Consider the following 15,778-nt stretch of genomic DNA (forward strand, 5'->3'; position numbering starts at 1 on the left):
AGTCCCTAAGCACTACCCACATAGTCACTGAATACCTGATATTAGCGACAGATCTTAAATCCAGTACCATTTAAACTCGCAGCCCCGCAGGTCCAGTGATCAATGAACGTATGCATCGTCATCGCGGCATGCGCGCTCCACCATGCTTGAGGGATGTCGGTGACGAGCAGCTTCGCCTGGGAATGGCGTGAGCGCGCTTGGCGGGCGCCTGCTGCAGAAACCAGTCCTTACAAACCGAGGGGTTGTAATTTCGGCCATTCGTGTTGACACCGTGCCGAGACTAGAAAATTAAACAGCTACATCGAGGAAACTGGACAGCGCGTGATCAAGCTGTTCCGTATTTAACACTGTCAGTCTAAAGTAAAGCCGGGGGAAAGATTTAGGCGGAAAAAAGCACTGACAGGCCGGAGAAGGACTGGTGGGATAACTATGGCAGTACAAATGTAGAAATCGACAAGCAAAATTAACGTATGTGTTGTAAATATTTAAAGATCCGTCTCTCGTAAAAGGGAAGATGCATCTCCACCAGGTGCTGACTGGAGCTGTAAATCCCGGAGACAGCTGCTATTCGGTGGGAAGCGTCAACGACATCCCTTTTACTGTAAGTATTCCTTTTAATATTTGCAGCGATGGGGTAGCTTGGCTAGATTAAGAAACGGGAACTGCACAGTGATATACCGCGTATTTGGGGTGACTAGTCTTAAGACATTTCCATCAGCATCTTCATTTTCGACATCGTCCATTCCGGGTGACAGCTGAGCATATCCTACATTGCCTGACTAGAAAGGAGCCTAAGTTTCGATTTAGACTCATTTATTGAAAATGTACGTGAATGTGTAATCGATGATTTGCCGAACTCACCCCTCCCATATTTCCTATTTCTGACAGATGTGGCTACTAGCGAAGTCGCACATCAGTATGGTAATGCTAGAGTTCGCAAACATTTGGCGTCAGTGCGCTCCACAGATAATCGCAATGACTATTAGTGCATAAACTGTGTCAATTACAACGTGATATACACTAAATGATTGGGTAGCTTATTTAAAGCTTTTTCGGTTATATTTATTGCTGACTCCGAGGAGCGCATAATTGTATCGAATGTAACCTAGTTTTCCGAAAAGTAACATAAATATTGGAACATTGTTCCGAAGCAAGTCATGTGTGCTTGAGTGTTTGCCACCATAATTCACATACTAGAATGCTCTTGTTTAAGTCGTATCTACGATTTTATCTGCGTACCCTAACCCAAAGTGTTTTTTTGTGTAACACACTGAGGTCATAGACTAGTGTTTGTTTACTCAAGTCAGCACTTAATTTTTTTTGTCTACAAAGTGACTACCGAGCGTGATGATTTATACGGCTGTTGTTATTGTTTTTTGTGCTTTGTTTATTAACCGTAAGCTATGTACACATTTAGGAGAACGCATATGGGCCTGTTTTATGCTACTAATTAAGAGTTTACCTCTCTGCGAGATACAGTAATATGGGCTACAACGTGACAAGATGTTTGTTAAAGCATTGCATGGCTTAGTGTTTGCAGAAAGGTATCAGAAACGTCAGGTAGTTGAAATAAGTAATATATTAAGTAATATATTTTCAATATGCGTGTCACGTTGTCAAAGTGTCGAATGCATTTGTAGTCTAAGCACAGACGCGAATGAATATCAGCCACAAAACAAATGCGTGATTTATTCTAAATATTTTTTTGTATGAACAACGAGAGATTAAGACTCACTAAAATACATGTAGCCTGAGACATAAAATTGAAACGTGAACCATGAACATATTTCTTCTGCATTGCATAATGGAAGCTGAGTAGAAACTGTTTGCATTTTTATTCCTGCCATTGCTGCATAGAGCGAGACATGATCCAAGATTATGCAATACAGGGCAGTATCGTGATGTGCGGTGAACGGAGGAACTAAGAACCAGTTAAAGGATGCTCAGCAAGAAACTTGACTTTTACCACACATTGGAAACCTAAAATGAACCCATACACCAACTGCCCCAGTTCAAAAGGAGCTAGAGTAAGCGGTCTAGTGGTCTGAACTATAGGTTTACATCTTCGCCAAGGTCGTTCAATTCCCCCATATTCCTTGCACTGCACTCACGGCTACTGCTTATTATTTACGCTAGCAGTGATCACGTGCCAGTGGTGAACCGTTTTAGCTATGGCCCGAATCATTTACGATGCACTGTCAACATGGCCGTATGATTTCAGTGCACACACTGAACGCATATGTACTTTGCAGAGAAAGGCTATTTTTGATGTGCTGCGTAGTTTTATAGCTTGCTGATTATCATTTTGTTACACAGAGACCATGCCATTATACGTTTTACCCTTGACCTCAAGCTTACGTGTCAAAGCCAGAAGTGAATATGGTCTGGTGTCTGGAGATAAATAAGTGCTATGAGTAAAGTTAGCTGATGTCGCCGTTTAACGCCAATGTTCCATAGTCTATTTAACTGAATAATTCATTGCACAGATTAATTTACCGTTCGTCGTCACTATTAGTTGGTCACATTACCGGATTTGGATATTGCTTTTGTAAATAAAAAATTGAACGTTTTATTTGGCATATTATGGTTTTTTGGGGGTGTTCATAATCCAAGAATATTCTATCTGCAGCACTTGTCGTGATGCCACCCCCAAAAGCTGGGAAATGGTGACTATGTGCTCTGGAACGCCTCATTACCAGAGTGGCTGTAGCTAACTCTCTCTTATTACTGCTGTATACAGTGTCAGATGTGACCGTGTTCTGGAACACATACTAGAAACTGTTAGGGGTGACTGTGTTCTAGAACTCTTTTCTCATACTAGTAGCTGTCAGGGGTGACTGTTCTTGAATACTAGAAGCTGGAATGTGCGTGGGATTTATTTTATCACACAAAGAGAGTCACATTTAGACAAAAAATTGTCTTCCATTAAATATCGAACAGCATTTGCTGTAATGGGAGTGTGTCCATATTCAGCGTGGCCGGGGTTAAAGGTCCTCACTATGCGTAACCTTTCAGCTTTGGCTCAATCGGGTTTAATTGGTTCACTTTGTTCTGAAGTGAATTTCTGTTCTAATTCTTTATATTCATTTAATTGCATTTTTCCTTGGGCACGCTCCCCTTTTTGCGAGATGACAAGATGTTTTGTTCCTGTGATGAGAGCCTGCGCTGCTTGAATGTACTTCAGAACGCTTGGACTGTAGCTGAAAGAATGTCAGTGTGATTGAATTAGTCACAGTAAGAACATTTCTATGTCAAGGACATGCTTTAATGGAGGCTTTCCTATGGCAGCTGACATGACAGTGACATTTACGTTTCTTCAATTATAATGCTTTAGACATGTGCCTCTGTTCACAAAAATAATTATATACGCAATAAACGTGCACAGTTCTGAAGTATATCAGCGTGTGCTTTTTAGTTATTTAGCTATTTTCCTCATAATGAAGTTGTATGTGACAACTTGAATACAGTAGTATGTATGTCATTATTGGCTACATGTCATATAGTATTATTTATGAATAGTAAGCTTGCACACATGGGTATGAGTCATATTGTTGTTTATTAACTTACTAATGGTGTAGCTGGTTATTGAATCATGTCATTTTGTAAATATTTCCATATCTCGCAAATGTTTTATCCATTTCAACAGTTTGAATTGAGAAGAGTGAAGCCTAGATGTGTCACTGATAGTGCACTGTGTTTATGCCCGGTCCTATACGACATAGTGCATAGCAGTAAGTTCACTGAGGGTTACCTCAGGACCTCTATGTAAGAAATGCATTCGGGAAAGGCAAGTGAAGAGGGAGATTAGCTGATGTTATGTAATTGATGCAAATGAGAAGCTGTGATCTGTCAGATTTATGCAGATCAGCAGGCTGAATGCTGAAGCTGTGAGACTAAAAGGCAGGTTGGTGATGCACTCAGCTCCTGTTCCTCAGCTTTGAACTAAGCTCAAAAGAGTGCTCTTGCTGTAGCCAGGATGATCAGATATCACTATATCCCTTGCAGGGTTCAGTTATTGTAACTGTTGATCTGTGTGTGTGTGTGTGTGTGTGTGTGTGTGTGTGTGTGAGTGAGTGTGTGTGTGTGTGTGTGTGTGAGTGAGTGTGTATGTGTGTGTGTGAGTGTGTGTGTGTGTGTGTGTGTGTGGTATATAAACATGCAGGTATGTGTGTTTTTCTCCCTCCTTTTGTTCAAATGGGGGGGTCACTTTGGGTAAGAATATCCTCTTGGAATGCCTAAACAAGGTGTGATAGTTACAATTAATATTCGTCACCAGACTGTAGTACATTAGAAATCTTCTTGCGGTTGTTTTTTGTTTATACGGAAAGAGAATTGGCTGAGATTTAGTCCATAATTATTCTTTACAGGTTGTGGTTAATATTGCGTATTGCAGAGGCTCTGCGCCTCTTGTAATCCTTTAAATAAACCATCCCTGGAACGGTAACCATAACAACGCTCCGCGGCCTAGGTGTGCTGCCAGGTGCGGCACCGCGTGTCAGTGTTCATTAGTGACCCCAGAAAGAGCAGCGACCACTTGTCACAGGGGCACTGCCCCGGGCCTCCGACTTTCATTCCCACACAGGGCACTGCTCTTCCACTCCATATCCTGTTGTAGAAACATAACCAGAGGCTTTTGTTTTTTTTTTTACAACCTCTGCACAACCTCAGTCGTTGTGTATCTGGTTGATGTGGCGGTTCCTCTGGGGTCATGTTATGGGACCACAATCACGCTTGTGGAGTGGGACATCCCAGGAGTGGGTGGGGCTGTCGTGTGTAATCAGCACGTCAGATTTAAAGCTGTCACAGTGCGTCGGAAGGAGGTGCAATGTCTTTTGATTGGTTTGCATGGGGGAGTGAGCGACGATTTATGATAGGTCTCCCCCTGTGGGTTTGGCGGGTTCATGAAGTCTTGACAGTTCCATTGCTGGGTCACAATACCAAAGTCATGGCCTGCAGTTTGTACAGTATGTTCACTGATGCTAACCTCTTTGGGTGAGGTTCATACTGATCCAGAATGTCACAGGAAATGACATCATTCCTATTTCCCTATCCTGCAAGGTGTTTGCAGGAAGTGTTCACCCCTACAGCTGTTGGATGCACCTATGAGAGGGAGATGATTGAGCCTGTTTGATTTTATTTCCCCCCCTACCCCCACTGAAACAGCAGAGATTCCTACTCATCCCCCCCTCTTCTTTCGTTTCTATCTCTCCCTGTTTTCAGGCATACGGGTCTGGCTGTGATATTGTCATCCTCTCCAGTGATTTTGAGTGCGTTCAGATCATCCCTGGGGCCCAGCATGGCAACATACAAGTGGGATGTGTGGCATGTTCTCATCAGTTGGGAAGGGTATGTGTACTTTTTATATAGAAAGCATGTGTGTACTGGGCCTCCTAATGTATATACTGCATACTGCTGTCCAGGGCTGTTACAGGCCTCACCATAGCATTTAGTGAGAACCTACTGCTATTGACATGAGAAGAGAAATAGTACTGTGTTCATCTTCCAGACAAGCCTTTATTTACAGTAACATGAGCTCTCATGGCTGTCCAATGGGAACTGTATTGGTTCAAGACTGATTTGTTAAACTAAATGCTGTCTAATTAGGAATGTATGTATAAATCCTGTAAACCCCCCCCCCCCCCCCCCCCCCCCCCCACTGTTATTTGATGTTGCACTGCTGCTCTCTTAGTGTTAGTTAGTACTCTTAGTGTGAGTTAGTGTTCTTAGTGTAATTTAGTACTCTTAGTGTGAGTTAGTGTTCTTAGTGTTAATGTTCTTTGTGTTAATTAGTACTCTTAGTGTGAGTTAGTACTCTTTGTGTGAGTTAGTGTTCTTAGTGTGAGTTAGTATTCTTATTGTGAGTCAGTGTTCTTAGTATTCTTTGTGTGAGTTAGTACTCTGAGTGTACGTTAGTGTTCTTAGTGTTATTCAGTGCACATGACCAGTGCTGTGGGACTCTGACGTGCAGTCACTCATTTATTCCCAGATTGCTGCCTCCTATGGGAACACTGTGTGCATCTTTGAGCCTGTCACTACCAACACAAACAAACGACACAATGTGAGTCATCGTCTACTTTACTCTTCTGATGAGTACTTTCCTGCTGTTAATTATTTACTCACTTCCATACATTCTGCCATATGATTTTATTTCTATACAGTGATGTCTGTTTAAGTTTTGTAATATTCATTATGTACAATTGGAGATGAAATCCAGTATGTGGCATATCATGACAAGGAGTGTAACAGCTTAGAGCGTTGCTTACCTAGAGTGACCCACCATCCTGAAGGCAAACTTGATGTTTATTCGTAGCACATTCCTGAAATAGTTCTGCTGGATATTGTTAAATGAATAAGCATGCAATGCTTCCCTGTCTCTTTGTCTCACCCTCACAGCAGCTGAATTACCAGTGGCACAAGACAGGCCAGTTTTTCCTCAGCGATGTGACATACAATCTGGCCTGGGATCCGCAAGGTATCCCCACACGACCCGCACATTTACAGCACTTCTCTCCTCTTTCAAACTTGTGGGAAAATGCCTATGTGTGCCTGTATAATTTGGTGGAATTGTTCATAGCCATTTATTAGTGGTTTTCATCACCTATAAGGTTTTAGGACTGTAATTCAGCTTAATGGTAGTGTGCTTCATCCTTTTTTTAAAACACAAATGTAAGAATTTTGGTTTCTGTTAGGTTGAAATTTTGAAAAATCTTCCTAATCATAGCTACTTTTGCCAGTGAAAGCAAACCAGCAGTCTGTCTACAATGTATGAACCACCAGCTAACCGTCATTTCCCTGATACATCAGCTGTTTCCTTTAGTTTCACATCCTGCTGCTTTCGTAGGGCATGAGTTAATAGCACTTACTCCAACGTGTAACATGGGTACTCCATAGTAACAAGGAAAAGCATTTCTGTTCTGGTTTCTGCCCCACACACACACACACACACACACACACAGGTAACCGGATACTCGCAGCGACAGAGCAGCTGCAGCTGTGGGCCCCGCCCTCCGGTGACATACTGGTGGAGGAAGAGGAGGGTCAGACTGGTGAAGAGAAACTCCACCCTGCCTTAAACGACTGGAAGTGCGTCTGGCAATGCAAGTGAGTGCCTGGTTAACAAGGTCCCAGTTTAGATTCACACACTCACTCCTGCACACACACACACACACACACACACACTCACTCACTCCTGCGCACACACACACACACACACCCACACACACACTCACTCCTGCGCGCGCACACACACCCACACACACACTCACTCCTGCACACACACACACACTCACTCACTCCTGCACACACACACACACACACCCACACACACACTCACTCCTGCGCGCACACACACACTCACTCCTGCGCACACACACACACACACACACACACACGCCCGGGTCTACACACATGCACGCACACACACACACACACACACACTCCTGTACACACATTTCATCACACAGACACACTCAGTGCTGCACACACATTCCATCACACACACACACACACACACGCACGCACCGGCGTACACACATGCGTGCTCACACACACACAGAATGGATATCTGGCATGCCACTCCATGTTGTTGGTACAGTCATTGCTTCCTGTATATGGATTGTTGACAGAGCAGGCCAGGCCTGGTCTGTGTGACTGTTGCCACAGTGACAGTTAATGCCTGATACAAACTGAAACCTTTTGTTGGAGGCACAGCGGCCAAACAGTGCCGTAATAAAGTGGTCAGCATCAGCTGATTCTGCACTCACGTGGAGGAACTCTGACTCACACTGGTTCCCGTGGAATTCACAAGACATTTCAAAATATTCCTTTCAAGTCTACTCCACCCTTCTACTAGAGGGCCATAGTCCTGCAAGTGTACTCCACCCTGGTCCTGGAGTGCCATAGTCCTGCAAGTCTACTCCACCCTGGTCCTGGAGGGCTTTTATTAACTGTACCCAATGTACAGATTTTCCATCTCTGTGTGCCACATTCATTTCCTTCCCCAGCAAATTGAGACTGTCACTAAAGAGAGTTGAAACACATGCACCCCCCCCCCTCCCTCCCGGATACCCAGACACATACCTGTGCTTCCTGTGATCTTTCCTGTGGTCTTTCCCATGTCCTTACTGTAAAATAGGTTTAATTTGGTATACAGCATCTTTAACCACAGAACAGTAAACAGCACACATCTGCTACGGTGAAAAAAGGAGGAATTGATAAGCCTGTACTTTCCAGCGCTATCTCCCACCAGTTTTGCCGCAGATGGTGCTGTGGGTGTTTGTGTGGAGTTTGACGTCTCTCTGTGCTTCTTCCAGGACCGCCGTGCCTGTGCATGTGATGAAGTGGTCGCCTGACGGGGAGTATTTCGCAACCGCGGGGAAGGTACAGTTTTACCATATGGGAAATTGTGTTTCCTGTTTTTAAGCTAATTTCCCCTTTACCATAGAAATAGATTTTCTCAGGGCATGTTCCTATTACACCATTGCTGCATCAAAGCAGCCAGTGACATACAGTACAGTTAACATTGTGAAGTTATCCTGAGAGGAAAGTCACAAAGTCGTTGGAACCCAGCGACGATTTTTGTTGTGAAAAGTCGTTTAGATGAATAGTTTTTAGCCAACTGGGACGTAGCCTGGCTATATCTCGGTACAATCTGAGCTGTATTGGGGCTAGGGTTATGTCAGAAGTCTCTTAACGTAGATTTCCACCCCTCTAGGGTTTGAAGCTTTTGCTTACTGGGAAGGAAGGAAGTCATGTGATCCATTGTGTGTGTACATGAGGGAATATTTGGGTGGCAGCATGGGGGGGGGGGGGTTAGGGGACCGGGCAAGCAGCCAGGTTTCAGGCCCCAATCAGGCGGGCACAGCAGTGTACTCTTGAACAAGCACCACCTTACATTTTAGTCATTTGGCAGACGCTTTTAATCCAAAGCGACTTACAAGTGCATAGGTTCTACCATAAGTCAGAGCATTACATCCAGAAACTAGCAAAATACACAGGAAATGCTGTTCTAAACATAGTTGTCATCAGAAGTGCATTTTTATTTTTTTTTATTTTTTGGGGGGGGGTTAGACAAGGATAGGGATATCAGAAAGGAGGAGCAGGGGAAATCAGGAGGGAGGACTAAGGTAGAGTTTGAAAAGGTGGGTTTTGAGTCTGCGTCGAAATATGGGGAGGGATTCTGCTGTTCTGACAGTGGTAGGCAGGTCATTCCACCACTGAGGAACCAGAACGGAAAACAGGCGTGAACGTGCAGCTCGACCGCCAGGTGCACGTAGAGAGGGAACCGTAAGGCGACCAGAGCTGGCAGACCGGAGTGGTCTAGCTGGGGAGTAGGGAGTGATCAGGGATTGTATGTAAGGTGGGGCAGTCCCCTTAGCAGCCTGACAACACTAGGGCCTTGAAACGGATGCGTGCGGCAATGGGAAGCCAGTGGAGGCCAATGAGAAGCACCTTGATTGTGGAATAATTATATGCTATGAAAAAAATATTAATAATGATTTTTGTACCTAAATAATTATAATTGAGTTAGATCTGCAGATATCCAGAGGTATACATAAACCACAACAATAATAATAATAATGATAATAATATGGATGTCAATAACATTCATCATCAGGGTATTTTTCACTGATGTCTGCTTTGTAGAAATGGTGAGGGTGCATTCACCACCATCCTTCTGTTGAACGAGCTGTCATGCGTCCAGGTGCATTGTGGGAAGGCTGTAGTTTTGGGTGTCTCGGAGGGTGTGGGTGTGACCCTGTGCCTGTGCGGTCCCAGGACGACTGCCTGCTGAAGGTGTGGTACCCCACCACGGGGTGGAAGTCTGCGGTGGTGATCCCAGAGCTGCTCGAGAAGAGGGCCACGCCCGTCCACTTCTCCTTCGTGTACCTGGCGCATCCCCGCGCTGTCACCGGCTTCTCCTGGAGGAGGACCAGCAAGTACATGCCCAAGTGAGCTTTACGTCTTCACCCTTTCACCTCAAATACGGCTCTCTTTACATGTTACTCAATTTGGCTACACAGGATGTGGCAATGTTATTCATGTTGATATGCTGATTGCATTTCCAAGGAAATTGCCTGGAGATTTAGGGTTTGCTGTATTTTCTTAGCAACGAGATGCACTGTTTCCTACACTGTGCATCTGTTTATATTATATAACACAAGTTCTGTGTTTCTTGTCTGTGTTTGTGTGTGTGTGTGTATGTGTGTGTGTGTATGTATGTATGTATGTGTGTGTATCTGTGCAGGGGCTCGGTGTGTAACGTGCTGCTCACCTCCTGCCTGGATGGGATCTGCAGGCTGTGGTCTGAGACCCTGCTGCCTGAGGACAGCCTGCTGGGGGGGCAGATCTCAGAGGGCAGCAGCAGCAGCACCAGCCTGCCCCACCCAGGGGGGCAGAAGGACAAGATCCAGCACGCTCTGGAGGTACCAGCATTACCTGCTGCTCCAAGCACAGGTCACACAATACCACACATGCTGCTTCATATCCGCTGTGGAATTTAATCTACAGTACATGTCGGTGCATGTCTGACCCAAGCAGACTGACATACTCCTCCCACAAACCCACTCCGTCGCATCAGCCCACTCCTCCCACGAACATGCTGCTCAGTAACTCTTCATTCTGAGCTGCTGCTCTGTAACTCTCTGCTCCTCCCTCAGTCCATCCACCACCTGAAGCACCTGCGTCGGGGCCGGAGACGCTCCTCTGCCCTGGCCGCCCACACCGAGCTCCTGCCCAGCCAGCTGGGGTCCCACGAGGTCCACCGCCACATCTCCCACCACGCCAACGCCCTCTGCCACTTCCACATCTCCGCCAGCATCAACCCCAACACAGGTACACACCAGCACAGGCACGTCATCTCAACCCCAACACAGGCACATCATCTCAACCCCAACACAGGCACATCATCTCAACCCCAACACAGGTACAGGCACGTCATCTCAACCCCAACACAGGTGCATCTCATCCCCAACACAGGTAAACTCAAATACGGGCACATCTCAATCTCAGTAGAGGTAAATCACAATCTTGGTACAGGTATTTCTCTAATCTCAGTTGGTATACCTCAATCTCAATGCAGGTATATCTGTAATCTCAGTACAGGTATATCTCTAATCTCAGTACAGGTAGGTATATATCTAATCTCAACCCGGGTATATCTCGTGGGACATGTCTCTCCACTTGGCTCGTCTGCCCTCTCCTGAAGTCCTCCTCTCTGCTCTCTGTGCCTCCCAGATATCCCCTCGGTCTTGTCGGGGACGTCGTTCCTGGCGGACGAGGCCAGCGGTGGGTTCGTGGTGCACTGGCTGAACAACAAGGACCTGAGCTTCACCATCTCCATGGACCTGTTCATGCAGCAGCTGCGCAGGCTGTCCGAGACCCACCTGGAGTCCGGCAGCGACGGCCTGGACCAAGATGGGTCGCAGGCCAAGTTTGACCTGGGTACCTTCAGCACTGGCGTTTACTGCTGTTATCAACGTCTATGAGACATTCCTCACTATTTTAACATTTATAATAATGTTCAATATTATAATGGCACTCTTTCATATCTTTCGTGTTAAAGTGGAGCTTGATTATTTTGGGAGTTGTTTTTGTTTGACTCTCCTCTAAACAGGTACCACGTCCAAATGACCCTTTCATGGGTGGTGTTATATTTTCTCATGTAGCGACCTCATGTGTCTCTGTGCTTTCTGAAGAACACTTAAAACCGTAAATATTTGCTTACAGTTTCAACAGATAGAGTCTCTATTTTACATTTTAAAATATACAAAGCCTTTAATGTTCTCTAATGTGAAGGGCAGCCTGTAGCGGCTTGTAGTGTAGTGATTAAGGTAAATGACTGGGACCCGCAAGGTCGGTGGTTCTAATCCCGGTCTAGCCACAATAAGATCCGCACAGCCATTGGGCCCTTGAGCAAGGGCCTTAATCCTGCATTGCTCCAGGGGAGCAACTGTACATCGCTCTGGATAAGAGCGTCTGCCAAATGCCAATAATGTAATGTAATGTAAATGTCTGTAAGCTGACAGTAGTCTTTGTGGGCCTCTCTCTCCCTGCTCCAGATCTGGATGAGATGTCAGACAGAGGCTCTTCGGAGCAGGAGGATGGAGATCCTGAGGGTAGCACCAAGGCCTCCTCCCCCGGCTCCAGCGGCAGCTCGCCATTACCCACAATGCTGCTGGACAGGAAGTTGGAGGCGCTCACCCTGGAGTGGAACAAGAGCCCAGACATGCTCTTCACCATCCACCCAATGGACGGCTCCTTCCTGGTGTGGCATGTGAAGTACCTGGATGAGTACATCCCGGGAATATTCAGACAAGTCCAGGTACGCTAGCTCCGCTGTTTGGCTTTTACATGCACACAAAAGTGTGTACTTACTGTGTATTATCAGCATTCACTTCCTGTGGTCCCATTAATGCAGGTGGTTTTAGATATTTTATTCTCCTCGGACTACTGGCCCTATAAATACAGATAATACAGTGCAGTCCGTAAGTATTTGGACAGTGACAATCTGTAATAATGGCTACAATTCCTACACTGTTCACCCAATATGGATGTAAAAACCCTCAAATTAAAGCTAAAAGTCTGCACATTAACCATATAGTGTAGGTTGTATTTATTGCCTCGACTACAAAAAATTGCGAAAACTCACTGTCCAAATACTTACAGATTGCACTGTATATTTATAATATTGATTCCCACTGACCACTGTTACAAGTGTGTATTGTTTCGTATGGGTGGACGGCTGATATTGTTAACGGCTGATATTGCTCTTCCTGTTTCCTGCAGGTGTCCTTCTCCTCACAGATCCCTGTGGCGTTCCCCGCGGGCGATGCTAACTCCCTGAGCAAGAACATCATGATGTACGCCTGCACGTTCACCGAGCGGGAGTCCAGCTCTGCGCTGGAGCGGAGGCGGAAGGCCCAGCGCCTGCCCCAGAGCGCCTCGGGCTCCAGGGGGCTGGGGGGCCAGGCCGGGGGCCACTCGCTGGCCGCCCTCATCGGCCCCGCCGTCATGATGGTGTCCAAGCACGTGGACGGCTCCCTCAACCAATGGGCCGTCACCTTCGCCGAGAAGTCGGCCTTCTCCACCGTGCTGACCGTCTCGCATAAGTTCCGCTACTGCGGACACCGCTTCCACCTGAACGACCTGGCCTGCCACACCGTGCTGCCTCTCCTGCTCACGTCCTCACACCACAACTCCCTGCTGACCCCGTCCGGCCGCAAGGAGGGTGGGGCGGAGGCGGGGGAGGAGGAGGAGCCGGGGCCGGGGCCGGGCACGCCGCAGAGGGGGGCGTCCCAGGTGGAGCTGAAGAACGTCGCCACACGTACCTTCCACGACCCCAACGCCATCTACAGCGAGATGATCCTGTGGCGGGTGGACCACATCGGCCCGCTGTCCTGCACCGGGGGGGTGTCGGAGCTCGCCCGCATCAACTCCCTGCACACCTCCGCCTTCTCCAACGTGGCCTGGCTGCCCACGCTCATCCCCAGCTCAGTCCTAGGTGAGGGACAGGGCTTAGAGCAGGACTCGGCCATTACTATTACACTGATACTGACAGTAGTTTTCAGCAGGATTAATATGACACATAATATGACATGCCAATGATCGCCGTAATAATAGCAATGACCGTATTGTCATGGTAGTGAAAGGCAGCTAGAAAAGTTATCTTAATAACACAGAGAGCTCATATGGTTTTGTGTATGCTCAATCAAATGCTTTCCCTGAGTGTAATGCCAGTCTGTTATTTGCTTAATTGTGTTTTCATTATGTATGTGTTAATGTGTGTATGTATGTATGCGTGCATACATCCATCGTAATACCAAGCCTTTACAATAACAACGCTCACTGCCTTTCAGTTGCCGTTTACAGTGTCATTTTAGTGTGGAAAAGAGAAGTAATACTGTGTTCGTGAGTTGTTGTAATGTTCTGCTCAGGTTCATACTGTAATTCGGCGAGCGCCTGCTTTGTGGCGTCTGACGGGAAGCACCTGCGGCTGTACCAGGCGGTGGTCGATGCCCGGAAACTTCTAGATGAACTGTCGGACCCAGAGACCTCGGTAAGCAGCCAGGCCTCTTCAACTGGCCTCTTCGTGTCGGTGTTTGATGAGAGGGTAATGGAGGTCACAGAGATTGATTGTGCACCTGCTACTTTGGGCAGAAACTGGTGGGCAAGGTTTTCAGCATCGTCAGCCAGCAGTCTACTGCCAGGCCTGGCTGCATCATCGAGCTGGACATCATTACAGAGCAGGTGAGCGTGGATCTCACACACACTTAACATTTAACATGGATGCACTGTGCGTCTTACCTGGGCCAGATAACTGGGAGTTTAACTCTTTACGTGCTGGTAGAATTTAAAACACTACCCTAGGTATGAACAAAACACGCTCCAAAAGAAAACTTACAGCTGTATGAAAAAAAAAATGTGTTCGTACTGATGTTTTTTGTCATTGTGAGCTATCTGTTGGAATTATTTTACTGGTGACTAAAGGGGGTAGAATGTTTCAAATAATTCTGAATACCCAGAGAGTAAACTGCAAGGTTCTTAACCTGAATTGCTTCAGTCTATCCAGCTGTATAAATGGATACTATGTGAAATGCTGTGTATGTCACTCTGTATAATAGCATCTGCTAAATGGCAGTAATGTAATGTAATATAATGTAATGTAATGTTCTCAGTGCTATAGATCACCGCTGAGTCTGTGCTTACTCTGTGTCTCTCCTCCCATTTTCCCCAGTGTGGGTCCAACACCCAGTTGCTCCACGTCTTCCAGGAGGACTTCATTTTGGGGTACAGACCCCCTGAGGCTCCTCCAGACTGCGACCAGGGTAGGCCCCTCTTGAGTATGTGAGCTTCCACAGTGATTTATCTGGCCACTGCTCAAGGGTTATTCATTCATTACTTTTCCTCACACCTACAAAGGGCGCTTTGGTGTTGAATAGAGTGAGTTTGCTGTGTAGCACCTACATTTCAGCTTTTTAGTGCCACCATTAATCAGAGAAACATGTCTGACATCATCCGGCTCTCAGGTGCATAACAGAAGTGCCATTTTATAATGTTTTCAAAGATTAATAGTACTTGGGGGACTTTTGAAGGGTTACTGAATACTTATTTATGAGCATTATATCATGTACCTACTGTAATCAGTTTGGAATTGTATTACCCTGAATCTATACTTGAATTATGACATTTTGACATAAACATTCTTTGTGTATTAGTGTGATACAGCACAGCTATAACTTGTTGAAATGAAATCAAAACTTTGTCGGTTTTCAGTGTGTTTTTCTTGAAGTGTTTCTTGATGCCAGACTGAGTTTATGATAATAAAAAGAATTCTCATTTTTCCACAGGGTACTACCCTCCACCTTTCTCAGAAAAGTTCTTCCTGGTGGTGATGGAGAAGGATGGAGACTGCAGCACCACGCTACAGATGTGGCATTTGCACTTACAGTCAGTCCAGGCCTGCATGGGTCAGTACAAATGTTCGAATGTCAACTTACCATCTCACTACATTAATTTAACACACGCAGAAGTAAAACAACAAAAAAGATCTTGCGTTATTGTATATTGCACAAACTGTAATGTACTGTCAACAGTAGGTAATGTGGAGCAGACAGGTTGCCACAGTGGTGAAGGAGGAGGGCTTGGGCCTGCAGGGCTGAATGTGGGTGTGGTTATCTGCCACTGTACCATGAGCACAGTAATTATCTTTTCTCAGTAAAATGCCTCCTTCTTTATATGGGGAAGCCCAGAGCGACTTCATAAGAGCCCTGACTCATGT

At 45.9% G+C, this 15,778-nt stretch overlaps 1 protein-coding gene across 2 annotated transcripts in view; it reads left to right on the plus strand.

The window, feature by feature from the left end:
* The first annotated feature begins 209 nt into the window (after window positions 1-209).
* The window catches only part of LOC133111144 (dmX-like protein 2), a 49,598-nt gene continuing 34,029 nt past the window's right edge, over window positions 210-15,778 (plus strand). For both annotated transcript variants that reach the window (XM_061221291.1, XM_061221292.1), the window contains exons 1-16: window positions 210-601; window positions 5,221-5,346; window positions 5,987-6,058; window positions 6,394-6,472; window positions 6,957-7,101; window positions 8,313-8,379; window positions 9,778-9,950; window positions 10,247-10,424; window positions 10,659-10,833; window positions 11,236-11,442; window positions 12,060-12,322; window positions 12,787-13,501; window positions 13,935-14,056; window positions 14,158-14,247; window positions 14,735-14,825; window positions 15,348-15,467. In XM_061221291.1, coding sequence (XP_061077275.1) covers window positions 515-601; window positions 5,221-5,346; window positions 5,987-6,058; window positions 6,394-6,472; window positions 6,957-7,101; window positions 8,313-8,379; window positions 9,778-9,950; window positions 10,247-10,424; window positions 10,659-10,833; window positions 11,236-11,442; window positions 12,060-12,322; window positions 12,787-13,501; window positions 13,935-14,056; window positions 14,158-14,247; window positions 14,735-14,825; window positions 15,348-15,467 — 2,710 coding nt within the window. In that variant the 5' untranslated portion in view covers window positions 210-514. The remainder of the gene's footprint in view (window positions 602-5,220; window positions 5,347-5,986; window positions 6,059-6,393; window positions 6,473-6,956; window positions 7,102-8,312; window positions 8,380-9,777; window positions 9,951-10,246; window positions 10,425-10,658; window positions 10,834-11,235; window positions 11,443-12,059; window positions 12,323-12,786; window positions 13,502-13,934; window positions 14,057-14,157; window positions 14,248-14,734; window positions 14,826-15,347; window positions 15,468-15,778) is intronic.

Source organism: Conger conger, chromosome 15 (genome assembly GCF_963514075.1).
Source record: "Conger conger chromosome 15, fConCon1.1, whole genome shotgun sequence".
Taxonomy (NCBI): Eukaryota; Metazoa; Chordata; class Actinopteri; order Anguilliformes; family Congridae; genus Conger; species Conger conger.